The sequence below is a fragment of the Bradysia coprophila genome, unplaced genomic scaffold (assembly GCF_014529535.1).
Source record: "Bradysia coprophila strain Holo2 unplaced genomic scaffold, BU_Bcop_v1 contig_151, whole genome shotgun sequence".
Lineage (NCBI taxonomy): Eukaryota > Metazoa > Arthropoda > Insecta > Diptera > Sciaridae > Bradysia > Bradysia coprophila.
In genome coordinates, this window is record NW_023503423.1 from 4,149,384 (window position 1) to 4,171,988 (window position 22,605).

The following is a 22,605-nucleotide window of genomic DNA, read 5'->3' on the forward strand; positions in this document are numbered from 1 at the left end:
AAATGCATCGTCGAACACAAATTGGTGGGCACGTAATATACGGTAAGTGCAAATTTTCACAAGTCACGTCACATATTGCCGCATTACCGCATTCTCGAAACGATTCGTTTGCACCGCAATCGTACTCGTCAACGTTTGCGTTGTGATGGGTCGGGAGAAATGCACTATCAACTGTGCATAAAATGAGGCACAAAATTATCTTTGTCGACTATTTTCGCACCAAATCCAATTCAAGTATCACTCACCAATTACAGTCGCCAGAACGAGCAGTGATAAAACAATTAATTTCATATTTGTCTTTCTGACTTTGCGTCAACTTCACTTCACTGAGACAACGTTTCAAAAACAACAATGATGTTGAATGCACTCAATGTCTCAATGATTGACCATTTATACCGAATAATGTTATCAGGAACCAGTCAATTGAATGTACGTCCTAATCTGATTGATAAGATACAAAATGTACTGATTGAATGGGCGTTTATCTGGATTGTTTTGCTGTAAGCCAGATTACCAAAAACGATAAGGTTCTTCTTTCCGGTGGGGACATTGAGCATTAAACATATAGCAGGGATGCTACGGTTTCGAACCTCCAATAGTTGCCACATCTCTAGTACCAGCACCCCCGTGAATAACGTGAATAGTGTTACACCCTTGAGAACAACATGCAAATACAGCTGCGGTTGATATTGTAGATTAACTGTAGGCAAAGTTTGCTGTAAGAGATTCTCAACTGTGTTTGGCGTTACTCCTCCTAAAAGAGGACTAAAAGAAGGCTGTAGGACCACTAGCGGCACTTAAAAACTTCGTTCTAGTTAAGAGGATCGTTTTCGCCCAAAGGTAAATATTGCTTATGGTTAAATACGGAAGCGACACATGTCGCATTAGTGAATTATAAGAAAAATGAAGTTTTATTGATTTAGCTCCGTTTCAGATAGGCTGATGAACGATGTCAACAGAAGTTTTTAGACCCGTACGAAGTACTGGGGTCTTATAGGTTTACGCATACGTTTGTAACACGTCGAATTGGACTCCCCGAGTAAGGGGAAACCTATTGTGGTTGTCTAGAGATGCCAAATCCGCGAAAAAAAAAATGTCACCTCGTTTACTTTAACCACAACACTGCTTCTAGCATGAACATAGAAAATATTCGGAGACTGATGAAATAGTCAGGTAAACGATATATCACTAAACTATTTTGTCTGGGCTGGTTCCCTGTGGCGTAAAATTAGCGATTTACGGTTCGGCAATGTGCCAATTTAATCAATGGATTGTTTTCAAAAATGTATCCAATTGACGAATCCTCGGACGAATCATGCTGCGCTTCAAGAATAATTAAACCAAATAGTAATCTAGAATTTCTATCTAGATTTCTAGAATTACGAGCCAACAATTAAAATACGAGTTAAACACTACAGTTACCAGCAGTTAACAGTTAATTTTATAATGACCGACTCTGCGGATATACTCTCAGAAGTAAATAGTGTTTAACATAACAGAACAACATGATTCGCTAACAAAAAAAAGAAAGTTTTGCTCGCTTTACATTACTGCAACCATTTACAATTCGTCCTTTAAATCATTCCTTGCACCTGAATGAGCTTGCAATTTCCGCCAGAATTCAGCTCGTTCGTCCATTAATCCAATTTCCATATCAATTAAAGGACTGTCCTCTTTGTACATGTTCCCGATTCGTAAATAGTCTAACGGATAACCTTTGGTTGCTTTCCACTTGGGTAGATTCGCTTCTGGTGGGGTTGGGTTACTGCGAACAAGGTAGACAAATTACATGGTTTTGTTATCGATACACATCGAAATGTTGGATTCGAAAAGGAAATAGCATCCTATTTACTATCGAAAAAAGAATGACAAAAAACAATCGACAAGCTCTGGATGGTGTTCTTCTCTAGAGGAAAATGTGTAAAATGAAGTAAAAGATTTTATGGCAAATAATCGAGAAAAAAGCAGAATGATGTAGATGAGTGAGTAGGTGTGATGGTTCAAGCGTTGTTTTATATGTGATTACCAATATAACTGATGGAATTACCGTTATATTTTCCCGATATTGGTAAATACTGACTTAATACCGGTAAAGTGAAACATTTGTAAATCCGGAAATTCCGTTCTGCGATAGCATATTAGCAGAAAAGTGTGTGCTCAAGTTTTCAATAATGGACACAATTTTCTCTTAACGGACGGCCGTCATCTGTTATCGAAAACGACAACAGGATAAACGAAAAGGTCTAACTAAGTCGATCTTTTACATCAAATGAAGTAAAAGATTTGAAATGAATCACTTCAAAATACTTTCATCGAAAGAACCGATGGTAAAACTGCTGATACGCTTGCCTTGTGTGTCACATTACAGTAAATCCAGCATGCAAAATCGTGTGAGATAAAACGTTTCAAAATGTTGTGCATAGAAGCAGGTTGCAACTTACCCGGTCTTAGCAAAATTCACCCAAAGCTCGGTTATAGCCTTTCGTATCTCTGTATCACTTTTTGTCGGTGCAGCGCTGATGAAAAGTTCCTTTCCGATCGGAAACAGATACTGCAATTCTTCGGCATGGCATGCACCTGAAACGGAAAATGAACACCAATGGCAAACAGAAACTTTACTGTGACCACAGATATGCGCTTAAACATTTGTCGGTTCTTTACACCAAACCAAACGAGCTGTGTGCTCAATACATTGTTGCTTCCACCACTGTGTAAAAAGCTTTAACAACAATTCTCCTCGTCTGTGTACTTTCGAAATTAATTTCAATTTAAACTTTTCCTCGGAAAAGCCTTTTAAAGCATCGACTTATGTATTTTTGTTGTCGTATGCGATACCCAGAGCTATATTACCGTCAGAGGAAAGACAATTTTTATTTGACACCTGTTTTTGTTTGCATAATAGGATAATGTCTACTTTGCATCATGAATTTCCCGTACCATTGAAGAAAATATGAAAATCATGGCAAATCTGCTTATCGGATTACGTCTCAGGTTATTCGGGATGTGTACATAGCGTATTACACACAAACAACCATGCACACGCACAATGGAAATGTTTTCCATCATGACTGTGTCTGCCACGGTTAAAACTTTTTTTTTTCGTCTTCTATCTTTCACATCATGTTGCCGTCGTGTTATGCCATTTTATCGCTTTTTCACTGAAATCAGACACCGAGAACCGAGAATGATATTTCATGGCGAATCTCGTAATGGATCGAATATTTCATTTTTGATATTCGAGAAATATTTTAAATGAAGTAGAACATCAGACGCTGAAAAATGTGTCATTTACTCAGTCAATTGCGCGTTGTAACGGTTGACATTGAAGATGTGTTAATTGGCTTTTCGAATTCTTCTGTTTTTCTCAGAATCCGTTCAGTTACACAACGCGCTAAACTTGATCGACTTTCCAGTAATTGTGTGCCGCTTCAAAGAATTTCAAATTTTTTAAAAAGGAACAAAGTTCAGGTCTCTCGTAATTCGTTAAGTGAGATTGTGTGCAACCACTCAAATCCACTTACCATAAAAATTCTCTCTGCCACCCTCAAATATTTCGGTGAAGCTTGCCTGTCCCTTGTGTGAAAACAAATAAACATAGGTCGGTCCCGGTTTAGATGTTCGTTTATTTCCACCGAGTAGCCGAATTCTTAAATATTCATCCATTCCCGCCAAGAACCAGCCGTCTGTGAATAACTGAAAGTGGAACAAACAAAGACACGATACACACCAGAAAGCGAATTGCAATTATATTACATTTTTGGAATATACGTTTTGAATCATTAATCTAGAAAATGAATAGTAGCAACTTCTCCGTTGAACAAACGAAAATTTAATGCTTGCTGGAAATAAAACGACGGAGACATTCATAATGATGTGGGGTGAATAACGAATTTCCTTTTCTCATTTCTTTTTTGTCGGTTGAATTCAGTGAGAAATTTGAAGTTATATTCGAAGCAGTGTACACGCATTTCGTGTAGCCGTGTCGCTAAGAAGGTCTAGCAAATTTGTTGCTTAAATGGGAATGTTTGCATTCTGGAATGTTAGGCAAGTTCTTTCATTTGGTGAGTTGATAGTCAAACAAAAACTTAAAAAATTTAAAAGACATTTACATAACAAGGAATAAAAAGTTGAAAAGTAGAGTTTTCGTGAGAATTTTGTTGATCCGAGGCGAAGCCGAGGTCAATAAACACACGAAAACGAGACTTTTCAACTTTTATCCGAGTTATGTAATGGATTTTTCATACCTTTGACCCGAACGTCCAATATGATTTATACTATTCGTACCACGGACTAGAAGTAAAAAAGACTTTTAGTCCTAGGTACGAAATGTACTATGCTTTTGAAACGTAATAGTTATTTACGTATCGATTGAGTAGGCCGAAAGAGTTACGTATTAAGTTGTGTATGCTTGCTAAGAGGACCGAAAGTCCTCTTTCACCCCTTGAATTGACAGCTTTACTTTCGGTCCTCTTAGCAAGCATACAAACCAAATTGCTTGTTTTCCCTAAGTGTGTAATTACTTTCGACCCTAGGGAAAACAAAAGCATGTAAAACTTGTTTTCATGTGTCGGGGCCGAAAATGAGAAAGTTTTGAGATTTTTCTCTGGTTTTCGACCCCTTACATGAAACATTTTTTGAGTATCTGTTCTGGACGATTGATTTAAGGCACTTTCGCATGTAGTGCAACTCGCGAAATTGCCTAAAAACAATCGTTCAAAACAGATACACAAATAACTATTACATGAAGTGAAGGTTGGACTTCCGCCGAAATGATTTTTCGCCATTGAAAGTGAAAGTAGGTATGGGAAAGGCGTTGGCTCAGTTGTAACGTACTAGCCTTCGACCAAGAAATCCCGGTGAGAACAAATTCAGCATTAAAGTAACGTTGCTAAGCCCACCGAAGCTTCAGAATCGGGGTAGTTGGGGTATTTGCGCTCTCAACAAACTACACAAAAGAATGACATTAATGACAGAACCCATTCACTGTTAATGCTGTGTACAAACATCTGAGTCTAACTTTAGGCGGAGTTATAATTAGCACCAGATAAAGATCTTACAAAATCTTTTTACCCTATAGGCGTGGCTCAGAATTTACGTAAAGCAAGTGGTTTAACAAACCGACAATGGTTACTCACACAAATGTCTACTAGCGTGCCAATTTGGCTTCGTTGGGACTGTGGCGGTAGCAAGAGAGTGTATCGTTGACAGCATATTAAATACATAGGACGAGGTTCATTTGGCATATCAATACAGCTGCTGCGTCCTCTGAATGGGAAGCATGCGATTGTGTACATTTGGGAGTCTAACTAAGCCACACGAATAGGTGTAAGAATGATAGACGAGTAATGGCTATGGAAAAGCACAATAACAATGCGCCAAGCGAAGAATGGCTTCAGTGCTCAGTTGGAATTAAAGTAACTACCTCACAGTCAAGCCAACCAACAAACCATGGTATCGCGACAGAGTAAAGTTAACCAGGCAGGAGCGCTTGTTTGACTAGGGACCTGAATAATCTAGTAGCCCTTGATATTTTGCGAACAAAATTTTTCAATTTATGTCAGTGTTCATTTGAGTTCATTTTCATCCCATGTATTAGGTCCCTTATTTGACGTTTCGAAAATGAACCGCGCCTGCCTCGTTTATTTTACTCTGCCGTGATGGTATACATAACGATCGGCTCAGCACTGTGATTGGCCAAAATTTAAGTCGGGATTTGACAAGCTTAATGAGAATTCTTCTATCTGTTCTCGCGCTTGGTACAGTGCTGTGGTTGAACAGTGCGATGGAAAGAATTGGAAAGCAATTCTGTTTTAAAAACTTTGATCAAAGAACAATCGCAACTACGAATCCCATACGATCGGCAGGTGCACCCGATTCCGAATTCATCCTTTCCATATCATTTGTTTGTTTCATGCAACGCAATAAATTCACCTTTTATACTCGTCGGTGTACTTACATTTGTCAGATTTTGATGGGTTTCCTTTGACAATTTTCCGTTGTTGAAGTAATATTTTTGTATATTTTTCGTGATTGTCGTTTGTACATCGTTGCCGTGATGATTATAATTGAGGGCGACGGGCAACGCTTTTGCCGTATTTGCATTATAGTCTGTGTACAATGCCGGTAGATTAATTATTGCTGGAAAGCACACAAAAATGGCACGTTGTATTATTTTCAATTATTTACCATCAAGAATATGAAAGACATCATCATTGCGGCAATATGAGGGCAATAAATTGTTGTTAGGAATTATTAAATTTTATTTATGATGGGGGTGGTGGTGACGGTGGCAGCGCAGTGGCATGTGGAGAATTTCGTGTATATATACCGAGTAAAAGTTAGAGTTTCTTTGGGTCCTGTTCAAATTTTCTCTTTGACCTAACTTTCGTACCTGTGTTGAAGTTGGAATTTCTTATGCAAAATTGACTGAAGAACGTGTAATTAGTTCACTTCTTTTATCTCGACCTTCAATAACGAATGAGTACGACACGACTGTAGCTTTATCATACTTGTAAAACGAAATACAACAACGGTAAATGGCACAGAAAATTTGCAATTAAATTGTTGAATAAATGAATGAGAATACAAAGTACTGTTCCGCATCGTTTTGTGAAAATAATTTCACTATCAACGCAAAGATAACGAAAAAGGGAAGAGGCAATAAAAAGCAGGGAGAGGAATGCTATCCAGAAATCACATTTTGAATACAAGATTGGCTGGTGAAATTGCCAATATTCATGCATGACTATGTAAAACATGGAATGAGCTTTCTACATATTTTAAAACGAAAAAAGGTACATTACAAAGCAATTTTTCGTCGAGACAACGTTTCTTCCCCCTTTTTTATCGGGAGCATAATGAATTTAACAAAATATCGCGCACGCACTTAATGGCATGTATAGGCAAAAAGGTGTAGATTGTTACAATTTCTAAAAATAACTTAAGGTGACGCACAACAGGCCCACCGGAGACTTAGGTGCAGGGGCAAAAACCCGCCCATTCTAAACTAACTAAGGTGATGGTATTCTGAAACAAATTTTGGTTGAGTTGTTTTGAATGGCTTTGGGGTTTTAATTGAAAGCTTTAGCGACCAAAGTTCGTTAGACTTGGAAGAAATAGGAAATAATGTCATCTGTTACCGACAAGGAAAACACTATGACCAAATTGGCCTCGTGCAAAATAGAATCTTAGCAGACGAAACTGAATGAAATCTTATGAAATAAAGTTAGTTTCGAAATGGAATCGTAATCATCCATCATATGGGAACTAATTAGTCTATTGGTTGATGCGCCGGTGGAGATGTATTCGTGCTTCATGCGATTGAAAGATAATAAAGACAAATAAAAAAAAAACTGTTTTACAATGCAGGCGAGAAAATAGTTATTTCTCCCTTCTGCTGAAACTTTGGAAGCCTTCATTGACCTATCAGGGATTCCACGCAAAATTTAAAGTAAAAAAGTGTAAAAGTGAGTAAAAATATCGAAAACATAGTTGATTTTCTGGTGAAATATTGAGTTTTTAGGAAAAAAATCTCAAAACTAAATAAGGCGCTGAGCTCGTAAAAGTTGTCATGGGATATTCAAAAGTAATCGGACATCAAAAACTAATGATGCAGATCGATTCGTCTCTTCAAGCCTCACACCCTACTGGTTGTGGATTTCCAAATTGGGAAAATCGACACACCCTAGTCTTTAATATGTAGGAGATTTAAAATTTCTGGCGGAAATTGTAGAAACTGTGTAGACGCCACGGGAGAGGCTAGGTCAGAATCATATATATCAAATATCAAAAATGTTGAGGTTGATCAAAGTTTTTTGAAGGTTTTGTAAATTTACCTATAACTTTTATAAGAGCCTGACTTAAAACTTATAGGCAGCTAACTTATAACGTCGACTAAGTCATTTCTGCAATCCTTTGCAAATTATAGTAGATTTTCATCCTCCTTGATAAGGATTTCAAAACGGCATATCATAAGAAATTTCAATAAACTTTACCATTTTTAGAGCTCAGGAATTTTTTATATTCGCAACTTTCACTTGATGTTTTTCAAGTTTTATCCAACTTGTCCTGACCTAGAATATTACCTGGAAAGTTTGTATAGATGTTTCAGTTTACCTGAAACTTGAACTGAAAGGTTTGAGCGAAACCATACTCTAGTCAGGTCAGGTTCTTTTTCCTATGTCCTATACATGTACAGATTTGAACTTTCAGGCCTAACTATATTTCAGCCGCTGTTGAGCCGGTCGACCAATTGGGAGCTATATTTTTCGCATTGGAATGAACGTTACTCAAAATATACAGGTTGAAACCATTGATGCATAGAAAGTTCATCCAAGGGTCCATCTCAGAGAAAACTAAAGGGAAGAACATTAGAAATGTTCTAGCGTCGCAGGCGAAATTTTACAATGCTAACATGTTTTCTACTCTCTTTTAATTGATTTTAGAAAAAGTGAGTAAATGGTCTGAAAATAGTTGAAAAAAGTGAGAAAAGTTAGTGCGTGGACCGTATTTTATCGCAAATGCGGTGAGAAGATGGCGTTTTGTTGACGATTGTTTTGTTGATGACAGTTCATGTAAGAAAATTTGTATTATCTCTCATCTTGTTTTTCCCATGGGGCGAAGAGTTTTATTCTCCTTGAGAAACTATCGATTTGTTTTGACTTTGAAAAATTGTATAACAAGTTGATGTCTCCTTTCGTGGATAAAAACGGTTATTCATGCCACTCACGGATCAAATTTCTGTGTTTACCTCAGGAAAAAATAGGAAATTGAAACTCGAGCGAAACTCTCGCTCTTGTTGGATTTCGCATAGTTTACGAGTATTTTATCTCGAGGTTTTTCCTTTTTTTTACATTTTCATAGCGAAAAGTACCAATTGAAGACAAATCGAACGAACTAAAACTCAATTATATTTCAATGGCTTTGTTAAGAAATGATCTTATCAATTCGCGAATTGGATCTGCATAAGAAAAATAAATGTTTGTGTGTTCATGTGTTTGTTTCCGAATTCACGCCGTAAGTGCGGTCGAAATTCAAAATGGAAAGTGCGGAGGTCTTTTTAACGCAGCGTCATTTTCATACAAGCGTGGAAATGTATTTTTTGGTTCACTTTTTCATCGAATCGTTCACTTAAAATTCAAATTTTAGCCACTCTTGCGGCGTGAATTATCACCGATAGCAACAACGTTAGGTAAGATGGCTTTTCTATAGGTCTCTTCCAAGGCCGTTCAAAATGTCAATCGTCATCCACAGAGAAGCCAACACAACCTCACTTTGAAGTTTTAACGAACAAATTTGTTTAAGTTGCGGTTATGTTTGCTTCTGAGGACGGTCGGTTGTTTTCGGCCTGTCAAAATTCGTTTTTACCGTACGATGGAAGAAACCTATGACCTTCTTGATCATTAATGTGTCACTGACAGAGTCATGTCTATCGACATCGACATGGCACTGCTCCTAGCATCATCATTCGTTTTTTAAAAGTCAATAAACTTCAAATTATATAAATATATATGATGTGTGCACATTGTACACTCTTCCATGTGTCACGTGTCGGACTAAACCAAGAAAACGTGTCTTTGTCTTAACAAAACAAATGCAAAATCTATTCTGATACTATCAACGTCCAAATATTAGCAATGCTAATGCTAGTAATAGTGCTATGCTATCACATAGTTCAGCGTTCAATGAAAGGAATGATGTCAACACCAAACACTTTTCATTCATCCAATAAAACATCACATTCTCTAAACGAAGAACAAAGTGCCCCAACGAATAAAAAAGGACTTTAACTTACGTGCTGACTTCATTGCTCCTTCGTCCGATGTCAAACCAGTCATCCATGGTATTGAAATAGCGTGCGGTTCGTACACATCTCTCGGATGTTGTGTAATAAATGCGCCAGGTAAATCTGGTTCAACGACCGGCGGAAACGGTATCATTGGGTCGGTGTCCCACTCCTAATTTCAGTGAAAAGAAGAAAAACGAAAAATAAAATTGGAATATTTCTCGCAAGAGAAGAGCAAGCAATAAATTCAGAGAATGGAACGTCAATTTGTTTTGCAAAAACAAAAGACACAAAGAAATGATGAAAATATGGAGTAGTCGGGACTGATTGAGTTGATGTGGCTGTTGATGGTTTAAATATGGATGGTCAAGTGAAGCAAAAATTGAAATAATTTTTCTCTAGTGGTGAGATTTGTAGCCGTCGGCAACAGTTTTTTTGTTTTAAAGAGGATAATCAGAGCACCTGTGTTTCGAGCTTGTTCAGTCACGACTAAATGATAGGAAAATTCTGTATAATATAGTAATGCTACATTTCCCGGTATTTACCCAAACAAACACCCCCATACCGCATACGCATACAGAACACACAAAAAAGGGAAAAGGTTAACTCTTTGTTGTCGCATTACACACAAAAAGAATGGAAAATTATTTTGATTTCGACGGCGAAATTTCGTTTGATATGAGGTTTTTAAATAAACATTTTGTTATTACTGTGCGCTGTATGAAAATATGTTGTGTGCTCACATTACGCCCATGCCGAGAGTGAATTGTTCCTGGGTATGAAAAGAACTTGTAGATTCCATTTAACCTCCTCCCGAAAGATACGAAGCTTTTCCTTTTGTTTTATTTTTCAATTCAGTGAACATTATAATGAAAGGTTTTTCTCATTTTTGTTTGGTATTTTTCTTTCGTTCACATTTTACGCTTGAAAAAGTGCTGTGCATTGGGTAAGTGAGGCAACTGAAAAGCACAAATTGTGTACATTGAAATCTCGTAGTCACAAATGATTTAATTCTCTTTAAAAAAAACGAACAAAAACACTCGAAAGGGAATGCGAGATTGGGGATGCGAGATTATGGCCTGTATAGAAATTATGTACACTCGAGTGCAATAAACAAAATGATTGTGAAGTCACTTCTATCAACGGAATAACAACAATCTTTCCACTTTCGATTTGTCCATGTCACTTCCAGAAATCATGCCCGCACGTTAGTAAGCGGGCGTGACGCAAGTCCACTACCAAAAATGTTTTAACAAAAATTTTTTGAGGACGGCGGAGCATATTTCCAGCAACTTTTTGACTTCTCCCCCTTAACTCCAACGACCCCCAAACTAGGACATCTGGAATCTAGGGATTTTTGTATGAAAATAAGCAAAATTTCGTTTTTTCATATAATGGAAATCGCCTACGTTAGTTAGTTAGTTACTTAGTTAGTTCCTATGGAAAAGTAGATCCAGCAACTCCTAAAACGTTTCTATAGATTTTCCTGAAATTTTGGTTATAGGCTAATAATGGCCCAAAAATAAGAATGGAATTTTCAAAAGTTGGAAAAAACCCATAGCTTGGGAGCTGGAGCTCCCCAAAGTATCCATACAAATGCCATATAAAAGCCAATTTGTATGTGTGTTTTGTATATTTTGGCACATGAAATGGATGGCCATGTGTGTTGTTTTGGGATGTGTTTCTTGTTGAAAATTGTGTGGATCCACTAGGTTGGTTCCTAAAATCGTGGTATGGTTGGGCAGCTGGAAAAATTTAGTCACTTTCAGTTTTTAGACTTATCTCGGGAACTGTGGCAGATGGAGGGTTGGTTTCCTCGGCAAAGTCTCAGAGTTTTGGGAGTAGAATAGGGCAGTATGTACAAAAAGTGGAAAAATTTGGTCACTATCAGTTTTGTGACTTATCTCGGGAACTGTGGCAGATGGAAGGTTGGTTACTTCGGCAAAGTCTCAGAGTTTTGGGAGTAGAATAGGGCAGTATGTACAAAAAGTGGAAAACTTTGGTCACTATCAGTTTTGTGACTTATCTATGGAACTGTGGCAGATGGAGGGTTGGTTTCTTCGGCAAAGTCTCAGAGTTTTGGGAGTAGATACGAGCGAAATGACCAAAACTGGAAAAGTGCTTCAATTTTTTTGTTTTTAAACTTTTTTTCGAAATGTATGGTAGATGGAGAATTGGTGTCTTCGGCAAAGTCTCAGAGTTTTGAGAGTAGAATACGGGTGAAATGACCAAAACTGGAAAAGTGTTTCAATTTTAAGGTTGGTGTCTTCGACAAAGTGTTAGTGTTTTAGAAGCAGAAAACAGTGGCAGATATGAAAATTGTCGGGTAGTTGGATTTTCCTGTTTCAAATGTGGTTTTGGTATTATTTTTTGTGTTACGGGACATATAAAATTGCTTTCTTCGTCTCTAAAAAAAACTTTTGATTTGTTATAACTGGCGCTTTAAGCTTAAAACTTACAAAAGTACCGATATCAGTCAAAAAACCTTTAAAGGGTAAATGTGACGCAAGTCCTTTATCTTACTTACAAAATAACTGATACCGCTGAGGGTGACGCATTGTACGCCGTACGCAAAAAATTGACCCAAAAATTTTTGAAAGAAAGTTTTACAAAAAGAAATTTGTGTCAGAAGTGGCAGATGTTGAGGAACGTATTGTTAGAAAAATAGTTAGAAATGTTATGAAAGAATTTACACGGAAGAAAGCCGAATCATCTGCCACTTGTGACGCAAATTTCTTTTTGTAAAACTTTCTTTCAAAAATTTTTTGGGTCAATTTTTTGCGTACGGCACACAATGCGTCACCCTCAGCGGTATCAGTTATTTTGTAAGTAAGATAAAGGACTTACGTCACATTTACCCTTTAAGGGTTTTTTGACTGATGTATACTACAGCTGAAACGAGACCAACAACAAACTTACGAAAAAGTCATAGAACGCCTTGGTGATATCAGCTGCATCAACAGTCCTCAGACACTTTATCATACCCGACCAGTCGTTTCCATTCTTCGGACAACCAACTATTTCTCCGAGCCTAGCGGCTCGTGTCGGTGCAACGTTTTCGTGCGCCGGCTGAGCCCATGGATCCAAATTCGTGCCCGACTGTGATATTCCCTTTTGAAATAGGCCTTTGGATAATGGTGACATCATGTGGTAAGTGACACTAGCTCCTCCGGCACTTTCTCCAAATATGGTTACCTATATGAGCGCACGAGGAGTATTTGATTATATAATTAATCAACATTGCACTGAATAAGAGAGGAAGTCACATCCTACTTTATTCTTATCTCCACCGAATGCTCCAATATTCTCCTGAATCCATCGTAAAGCCATTGTCTGATCTTTGAGGCCATTGTTTCCTGGACAATCTTCTTGACCCGTACTCAGAAATCCCAATGGTCCTGTGGATAAAAAAAAAAAAAATTTTCGAATTGTTTCATTCGAAGTGTTCTCAGGGTTTACCTAGCCGAAAATTGACACCAACATAAATAATGTCGTGGTCCATCAAATGATCAGGTCCGTAAAATGCGCTAATTCCTGCAACGATACGATAAGTTCAACAGCCCATTTAAGATCGCAAATTTTCAATTTTCTTTTGTTATACCTGAGCCACACTGCCAACCACCGCCATGGAAAAATACCATCACTTCCAGTGGTTTATCCGATTGCGGAAACTACGGTAGTAAGATGTATCTTCACTTAAATCATATGTTCTACCATAGCACTGCTCCCAGCATTAACACTAGCAGTTCTCTGTCTATATGCATGCTAGGAGCAGTGATATGGTTTGATAGTTGAATCTGAAGCATTGCTTACTTGAGGAGTGTACACATTTAGATATAGGCAGTCTTCACTACCTTCGATTTCAACGTCTCGCCGAAATGGATCTCTTTGGGTGCATATATCAGAATCTTTTACTGCTAGCCGCTCTCCAGACCATGGTTTAGCCATTACTGGTGCCTGCATAAAATCCAGAAAAATTGGTAGATTAGTGGCGCAAGTACAGGTCGTATGATCCTCAGGTGCTATTGAAGTAAACGAATATCAAATGCGCGTACTTCCGACACGGTTTACAAACGGTGAGCACTTTCAAAGCTGGAATAGATCATCCGTTTTATATGCTGCGCTGAGCTTTTATTTGTCTTAGCACTTTGTCTTTTAGATAAAATAGTCGGATTGTTTGTGTAGTAACAGCTTTCACTGCCAATAACAAGTTCTGTCTGGACCATCGACTTAACGAGTCATTCAGTGTGTATGTGTCGTTGCAGCCAATAGACACAGTAAAGACGTTAAGAATGCAATATAATCGCTACAAAAATTCTATGCGGAAATGTCTGACCCGGGAATCGAACCCGGATCAGGAACCACTGAGCCATCCCACTCATAAACTTTAATCGGTTTAACGTTTCATACTGACATCGAGTGGCTTCTCATCATTTCACAATCATAAGCGATAGCTCTTACCGCTAAAGCCTCCAAATTTGACACTTGTCAATTCATGCTAGGAGCAGTGCTGTGACAGAATTTAAGGCCAGGTTATGCCTCCTGACATATATGCGATAACCTGGCCTTAAAAGAAAATAGCTTCTATGCCGTAGTTAGTTGCTGTTGTGCTCTGAATTCATTATGTTTAGCATACACAACGTTCTTTCAGTAAACAATCTTGAGTATGCAAAATATTTGTGCCTCTTTCATGGGTTAAAACGAATTATTTTTTCGAGCAAAGCAAAAAGGGGAAATAAGGGTTACATTTTGTTAAATTTTAGTAGATATCCATTTTATACCCAACCATATAATGTGCTTCTTATTTTCACATATTTTTAAAATAAACATTTTGCTCCGAATAAATTCAACATTTCTTTTTTACCTCTCTCAACTTGATGAAACATTATTTTTTATCGTTTCGAGAATATTTTTTTTCCCTCGTCTTCCTCGGTTGATATGTTATAACGTCGTCGGATAGTATGTAATATCCATTATGCTCGCTTCAGGGATATTATATGAATAACAAGAAAGACGTAAAAGTTTCTTCTCAGAAATGATTTTCTTTCTTCTTAAACTTCATTGTTCCATTATTAAAGTGGTTTTTTGGATGGGAGAAAATATGTTATTGATACGCAGGTTGCTGCTGGTTGTTGTTATGTTTTGGATGATAAAAAGTTTTCCTTTTTCGGCAATGTTTTGTCGCAAAAAAATAGAAATATTTGGAGATGGTGCTCGTCGAAATGGGAAACAATTTTGAAGGGAAAAATATGTTGAAAGATTGGAACGACAGTTATTGGCTTTGAGCAACAACAACAAAAACTCCGCTGATGCAACTTGCCCGCCCGGACGTACACACTTTGTTTTGAGATGCAGTTTTTACACAAAATAAAATTTAATTCATGGATTTCTGCACGAGCCGGAGACGAGATCTGATATTGAAATTGGCAAAAATGCAGTATAGGTGAACAGCGGGGATCGGCGATTTTTTGATTGGGAATGGTTCATCATTTCAGGCAAAATTGGGCCGCGGAAAGCAATTTTAATTATGTCATTTTGTATAAGGAATATTAGTTTGACTCCCCCTACCATTCCCAGTCAAAAAATCGCCGATCCTCGCTGTTCACCTATACTGCATTTTAGCCCCGAAAAGTACTGTGATTGCCAGTCTATATATACACAACAATATTGTTTGCTCTCAACATCTAGTACATATGGGACAATATTATGCTATTACGAGGATGCCTGCGAGGCCAACTAGTACTAAAAAAGACTTCATTATAGTCATCGAATGTGGATTCAATCGTTCGGAAAGCATAGGATACGGCAGAATTGTATATGCTTCAGGTCAACTGGGAGAAACGTTTGAGTATGAAAACTGACGAAAACAATTGTGAATGAAAATGATAAATTTATTCGCTTGCATTCTGTCCTGGCCATACAATGCTTTCTATCCAACTTAAATAAGGATATACTCGAGTATAGACACTAATGGATCCGTCTCTAAAGTTCTCACACGGTTTACCGACTGATGTCAGGTTGCTAGGAATCTCGCGCCGCGTCATTCACAATAATTCACATTTTGACACATTTTGTATAAGGAAGTTGTCACTTTGTGAGTTATTGTGAATGACGCGGCGCGAGATTCCCTAACACCTGATGTCATACCAATGATTGTAAATGTACAGAAGTGACGACAATCGTTGCAGTGCCGCAGTTACGATTAGTGTAATAACTCTTATCAACTTTAAAGAAGTTTATAATTTTTCCTGTCTACAGTCTACATGTCCCAAGTCAGACTTTAATGAATGTTGTATAATTAAATACATATACCCTCCCTTACATTCTTCATCACACGAAATATTCTTCCCTCGCGAATAGTGGTTATTTATGACATACGCCAAATAAATAATCTAAATTCCGCAGTTTTCGACCATTATAAGTTGTATAAAATAACTTTACTCACTTTACCCACAGAAAACGAGTCATTAACGTTAAAACTAATTTCCAAGTGAAGAGGGACTTGATGACTTACATAATCGTTTGGAAGTTTAATTTTCTTTTCGGCTTGGGCTTCTGCCTTAACACCTGATAAAAAAACATCTAAACAAAGATGTAATCTACTTAAATAGCATCCCACGACAACCATTCATTAGCTGATGACATTTGCGGCTTCACGTGGAGAATTGTAACTCCCGCTTACGATTCCGGGTACAATCTTCTCGATTTGTGAAAATTGAAAAACAAGTGCGTAATAGACTACTCCACTCCATCCAACTCGATTTCTAATTTCCGTCATTAAGTCCCAAAGACATGTTGACATTGTTTTGCGATTACTTCGTCTCGTTTGTCAACGCAGTTCATGCCGTAAAAACTGTCTGAAATTTGAATTTCAAGTGAACAAGTCGATGAAAAATGAGCCGACATTTCAACGCTTCGTTGAATGAATGAAAATGTAAGAATTTCGCACTTTCCATTTTGAATTTCGACCGCACTTACATCAGAATCTAGATTCTGAAAGAACACATTAAAACACTCACGCCAGTTGGCTAGTTGGCATCAGCAAAATGTGAACGGTTCAGTGGATTTTTTCAATATGAAGTTTTACTTACTCAGCCCCCGGGAAATGAGTCATAACTTCATTTACATTAGCGTTAAAACCCGCTTCCCGGGAGACTCGTGAGTAAAATAGCCAACGTAATTGTTTGGAACTTTCAATTTTGCCTTGTGTGATTTCGGCTCGAGCTGCATACGTCACACTTGATAAAATCAAAATTTCCAAACAAGACCTATTGGTGACGTCTAAATCTACAATTCCTGAAATGTCGATGGAAGAGTCTTCAGAAAAAAAATGCTGACGCTGTAGCTGACGTACTCAGATGCTTCATAATCTGTTCTCACAGAACCTACACTGAGCGAAATTTCTTACGCGCTATGCGTATATCATTCGTGCCACCTGTTAAAAAGTGTGGTAAGGTAGTTATACAGCGGGCTCGAATATAATACGTGGGAGACGTATTTCTCTTTGACAGAGATTTAAAAATATGAATTTTCTTGAATTTACCTACGATTTACACCATATTAACCAGTTTATAGTAGTTATTATACATTTTAGTAGTCATTGGTAACAAATACTTTAAATTAAAAATTGACTTCTTTGGGAATTGAACCGGGGACCTCTCAATCATGAGCCAACGATCTTTCTAATGTAGCAGTACAATAGTGTTGGTGGACATTTCGTATTGTTGAAGCGTACTTTGATAGCCGTAAACGTGTGTGGCGTATAAGTTACGCAACTTATTATCAAAATGAAATTACTTAATAAAAAATTAAAGTATTTTGACGAGAATTTTTCTAATTTACTAAAATATTTTTCTTGTCGTTCTTCGTGTTAAGAAATATAAATATGATCCAAATTCAATGTCTGAGATCAGCATCCACTATATACGTTTAACATACTTGATGTGCGTTTAGCTTCCGTCCCACTCGTAAGTTATTCATATTCCACGTGTATCACCACAATACGTAACACATGAATATTCAAATCTGACAATCGAAATACTATACGTAACTACGTTTTCAACGTGTTCCACGTATCGAAGACATTGTCCATGTATCATATACATTGATGAAGTATATTCCACCTTTCCGAAGAATCTTACACATACCCGGAGTATTGTATGAATTTTCTTTTTCTGGGTGTATAATGAGGTGAAAAGTCAACAGTTTCAGATTCATATTTTTCGCTACGACTACGTGTTTTGCGTGCCTCGCTTTTTAGGAAAACGAACACTTTTGTGAAAGTAGTATCAACTGGGATAGTAAACTCATGCCGCCACTTTCTTCTACCATTACGAATGGTTTATTTTGCTGAAACATTTTGACGAAAAATTTCCATTTTAGAATACGTTTTGCATCTACTTTTATTTTGGACAAATTAAACCGATTTTTTATTTGAAATTTTTGTGAAATGTATTTGACCAGCTAAGTGCTTGGAATTTAAAATCATTTTCATTTGCATACGGTGCAAACTGAATGTCATAATATATGAATTTTAAATTATTATAAATTTTCAGCTGCTATTTTCAGTGAATATTATGTGGGGTAATAATTAATTCGTAGATGTGCATGTTCCATCATAAATAATCCATAAATTTAAAATGCATCAACATAAACAAACAGACAGATAAAAACATTTTTCAATAATTACGAAAATAGCGACCGAATGACTATTAAACAAGTAAATTAATTCTTTAACTGAATAAATTGAGTGTGTCGATTGTCGATTTTTGCATGATATTTCTACGCAAGATTTTTGTTTAAAAGAATACAAAAACCTTGCTTGATAATTTCTAAGGTAAACACCTCCCCCCAAAAGTGCAAGAAATGCATTTTCAACAAACTCAGCAATGTAATTACTGAATTAATTGAGAAATTACCTCATTTCACGGTCGCAGTTTTTTGTGAATTTGAATAATAAACAATTCTGAGCTTGGAACCTTTTCTATTTTTACAAGTGCTTCCCCACTTTTTATTTCGAAATAAAATGTATCTTTCTCACAGTGAAATCCACAATCTGTACATGCAAAGCCAATTACGTGAAACTAAATAGATTAAGTCCGAGCAAGTGTAAACCTGAATACTGTCAGCTTCACCGTCATCCACAGAGAACTCTAACCTCAACTCTGTGAGCTGCCGTTTAATTTTGTGTCTTGTCCGGACCAACAAAAACGTTAAGAGGCATCGATGCTTTGCTTTCGTTTACTTTTGATGATATCTTTCCACCAGAATCCTTTTTTTCCCTTGACTTTAGGTCAGGGTCTTATGCCGGAAAATACCCGAGAATGTTTGAACACCAAAGGTTGTATGAAATGTTATGAAAAACGGAATTGTTTGTCCCAATATTTTGCTTGTATACACGATAACTTGAGTAATTATCAACCAATTACCAATTTTAATCGACGCAGAATTCAATTCCTGAGGTTAAGTTCGAAGATGGGCTATGTGGGATTAAGGATCTGGAAGTTATTCCAGAAAAACAGTATTTTCCACTGTTGGAAAATTCAATCAATCGAAAAAGATTACTTTGATGAAATTTGATTTTGTCGGTTATATTAGTTATCGCGCATGTTAGTTGGCTATCATGCTGATAGTCAGCTATCACGGTGATAGTCAGCTGTCACGGTGATAGTCAGCTATCACGGTGATAGTCAGCTATCACGGTGATAGTCAGCTATCACGGTGATAGTCAGCTATCACGGTGATAGTCAGCTATCACGGTGATAGTCAGCTATCACGGTGATAGTCAGCTATCACGGTGATAGTCAGCTATCACGGTGATAGTCAGCTATCACGGTGATAGTCAGCTATCACGGTGATAGTCAGCTATCACGGTGATAGTCAGCTATCACGGTGATAGTCAGCTATCACGGTGATAGTCAGCTATCACGGTGATAGTCAGCTATCACGGTGATAGTCAGCTATCACGGTGATAGTCAGCTATCACGGTGATAGTCAGCTATCACGGACAAAAGTAGCAGATTTCACGCCACGACATGAAATATTTTATGAAAATTTTTATGAAAAACCATTTTCTGAATCGTTATTCAAATGTATGGAATGACACTAAAAAACAATCATACAGAAAACTTTAAAAAATCCACGAGTGTGAAATTTGCGGCCAGAGCGAAGCGAGGGCCGTAACTCGCACGAGTCGTGCTATTTTATTCATGATTAAAGGTTTTGTGAATGTAGTAAGTATCGGGGGCTTCCTTTTTGTACATAAGTGTAAGGGAAGAACGTCTATCGTACTATTTTATATTGTACCAAAGTGAAAGAGTCCTCTAATCGTTCCACATTCGCAACGTTTACTTCTGATTAGCATTAACAATAAGATTATGAAACTGAATAATAGACAGCTTATACGAGTGGGAAGTTTGCGGGCAGAGCGGCGCGAAGGCCGTAATTCACACGAGTCCCTGTCTATTTATTGTTTATTATTGGCCGCAAATTTATAAGAAAATAGAGAACAGAAAAAACACTTTTGCAAAGAATTTGTAATCAAGCGAAGGTTTTTATATCAGTTATTTGTGATGTTTCGGAATTTTAACAACGGAAAATAAAATGAAATTGATGAAAAATATATTGATAAAATTGTCAGTCAAGGGACCTGACCCGCCCAAAAGGTGGGACCTAGTTTTAAATATAATACCGCAATACTGAATTCGTGTGTCAATTCAAGCAGTAACTATTTCCCATTTGAGAAATAGATTTGAGAAGAGAAAATAAGGTTTATCACATCATGCCGCACACATGAAAAGCTAATAGCCCCCCTCGCTTTATAAATGTCTAACCGAATTTAATCTTATCAACAGACTAAAATTGCTTATCAATTTCTTTCTGAAGCAATATCCATATTTCATTTAAAATTCATTTTCACATTCAAAACTCCGTATCTCCGGTATCGTGAGAAAATAACAACAAAATGAGAAACCGAAGAGCATTCTGATCATAAAAATCATATGTTACGGTGCATTAACCACGATAATAAGCTCATCTTTAGTCACTATATACATCAACAATACTCTCTCTAGCAAACCAACTACTTTTATTCAAGTGGTGAAAGTGTCAAGTAACCTTTGAAATTTTCATGTACATTACAGCGTAGTCAGTCAAAGTGTAGAATAGTGTTTGTAGAATACAAAAAAAAGGTGTGAATTTGACACAGAGAGCTGGCTGAGAGTTTGTTTGCTAGAGAGAGTATTGACATTAAATTTAAAAAAATCAGAAAAAACAAACAAACAAAACAAAACTCACCCGAAATCGTAAATCTGCAACAGGTGGCTCCGCATATGGTATACCCATAAAAGCTCGTATTCCTTTTCCATCATGCGACCGCAAATGTCTTCCAACCAATTTACTGCCATTGGGTAAACTAACACGAAGTTGCTAACAATAACATTTCAAGATTTTACAAAGATTTTTTTTGTTTAAATTATTATTTTCACTTACATTCGACGTTCTACCACTAATTTTATTAACCGTCGAACATATCGTCACCAAACTTAATGCAGCAACGATACAAAGTTTCATTTTATAATGTAAATTATTGTGTTAAGCAATGTGGCGAATTGGCTTAAGGTTTTACACCGATGATGTTCACAAGCACGGAAATAAGAAAAATTACTTTGGGGAAAAGTTTTTGCGTTTTAAAGTTTTCGGTATAAAGTTTTGCGAGCACCACTGTTAACTGGAAATTATTATACACTTGGGGATGATGGAATAAAGTCGATTTACGAACAATGTAAACTGTGTAGTACGGTGGCAACAAAACACTCTGTACTTATTATACGCAATAATCGAATATTTATGACAATTATCATACAGACACAACGAAGTTCCGAACAAACATTTATGAAAAGCGACTTTTCGGTCTCACAGTCACAGAAATAATAATTACGTTGAGCATCTAGGTGTATTTATAGATCAATTAGAAAATAAAAATTTGCCTTAGAAATCTCGTAATATTGAAATCGAAAAATAATAACTTTTTATTCAATCACAACACGGAATTCCATCTAGATTCTAGAACGAACGTAACTACTTGATACACGCTAAACATTAGAAGAACTGGTTTCGTAGTTAAAATATTGTAATGATATATCAATTCAGACAGGTTATATTTTAAGCGATGCAACATGAGTGGACAAGTTATCATTAGTCGGTTGTGTGCGAGGGAGACGGTCTTTTTTTCATATTTTCTGTTCCAATCAGCAGTGTTGAACAGCTGATATTGATGAATACAAATCTAGTGACTAGATACAAAGCATCTTCTCAAGGTAACCATTTGCAAATGATAGGTGGGTGGTTAAGTCGCAACTCTTCATGCTTTTACGGAACAAAGAGTTTTTACTTCTTTACGTTCCCGGACTATAATTTCATTTTTCGCACTTTAAACATGTGGTATAAATACCATCATTGATTAACAACGATGCGAATAATTTACATGTTACAAAAGTTATACCGATGTGCGTCTACATTACATTTCGAAATTCAGTTCGTATAAATTACGGTAATATCTCATCGAATATGCATGAATCAGAACAAAATTCTCACCACGTTGGGGTTAAAAACCTTTCGTACAGAAAACAAAAGTGGTTAAACCGGTAGAGATTTTGTTTCGACTTTATTTGGTGCTGTGCTCCCCGGAAATTGATTATTACATACATGTTTCCCCTATGCGGAAAGTGAACATTACATGTAGGCTATTTTAGTTATGAGCAAAAGTAGTGGGGGAAGTAGTTTTTTGTTGCTTTTATTCTTTCATTTTTTGTGCCCAAACA

At 37.0% G+C, this 22,605-nt stretch overlaps 1 protein-coding gene and 1 long non-coding RNA gene across 2 annotated transcripts; both read right to left on the reverse strand.

Annotated features, from left to right (window-relative positions):
• Window positions 1–1,504: 1,504 nt before the first annotated feature.
• On the reverse strand, window positions 1,505–21,893 carry LOC119074513 (venom carboxylesterase-6). The gene is made up of 12 exons (XM_037180675.1): window positions 21,275–21,893; window positions 21,080–21,211; window positions 13,598–13,741; window positions 13,386–13,455; window positions 13,244–13,318; window positions 13,058–13,182; window positions 12,704–12,979; window positions 9,794–9,956; window positions 5,957–6,138; window positions 3,522–3,693; window positions 2,442–2,577; window positions 1,505–1,765 (listed from the first exon to the last, which is right to left on the reverse strand). The coding sequence occupies exons 1-12, from the start codon at window positions 21,353–21,355 to the stop codon at window positions 1,561–1,563; spliced, it is 1,761 nt and encodes a 586-aa protein (XP_037036570.1). The 5' UTR covers window positions 21,356–21,893; the 3' UTR covers window positions 1,505–1,560.
• Window positions 15,657–15,957, reverse strand: LOC119074521. The gene is made up of 2 exons (XR_005087204.1): window positions 15,920–15,957; window positions 15,657–15,791 (listed from the first exon to the last, which is right to left on the reverse strand). It is a non-coding gene; the product is annotated as an uncharacterized LOC119074521 (long non-coding RNA).
• Window positions 21,894–22,605: the final 712 nt, after the last annotated feature.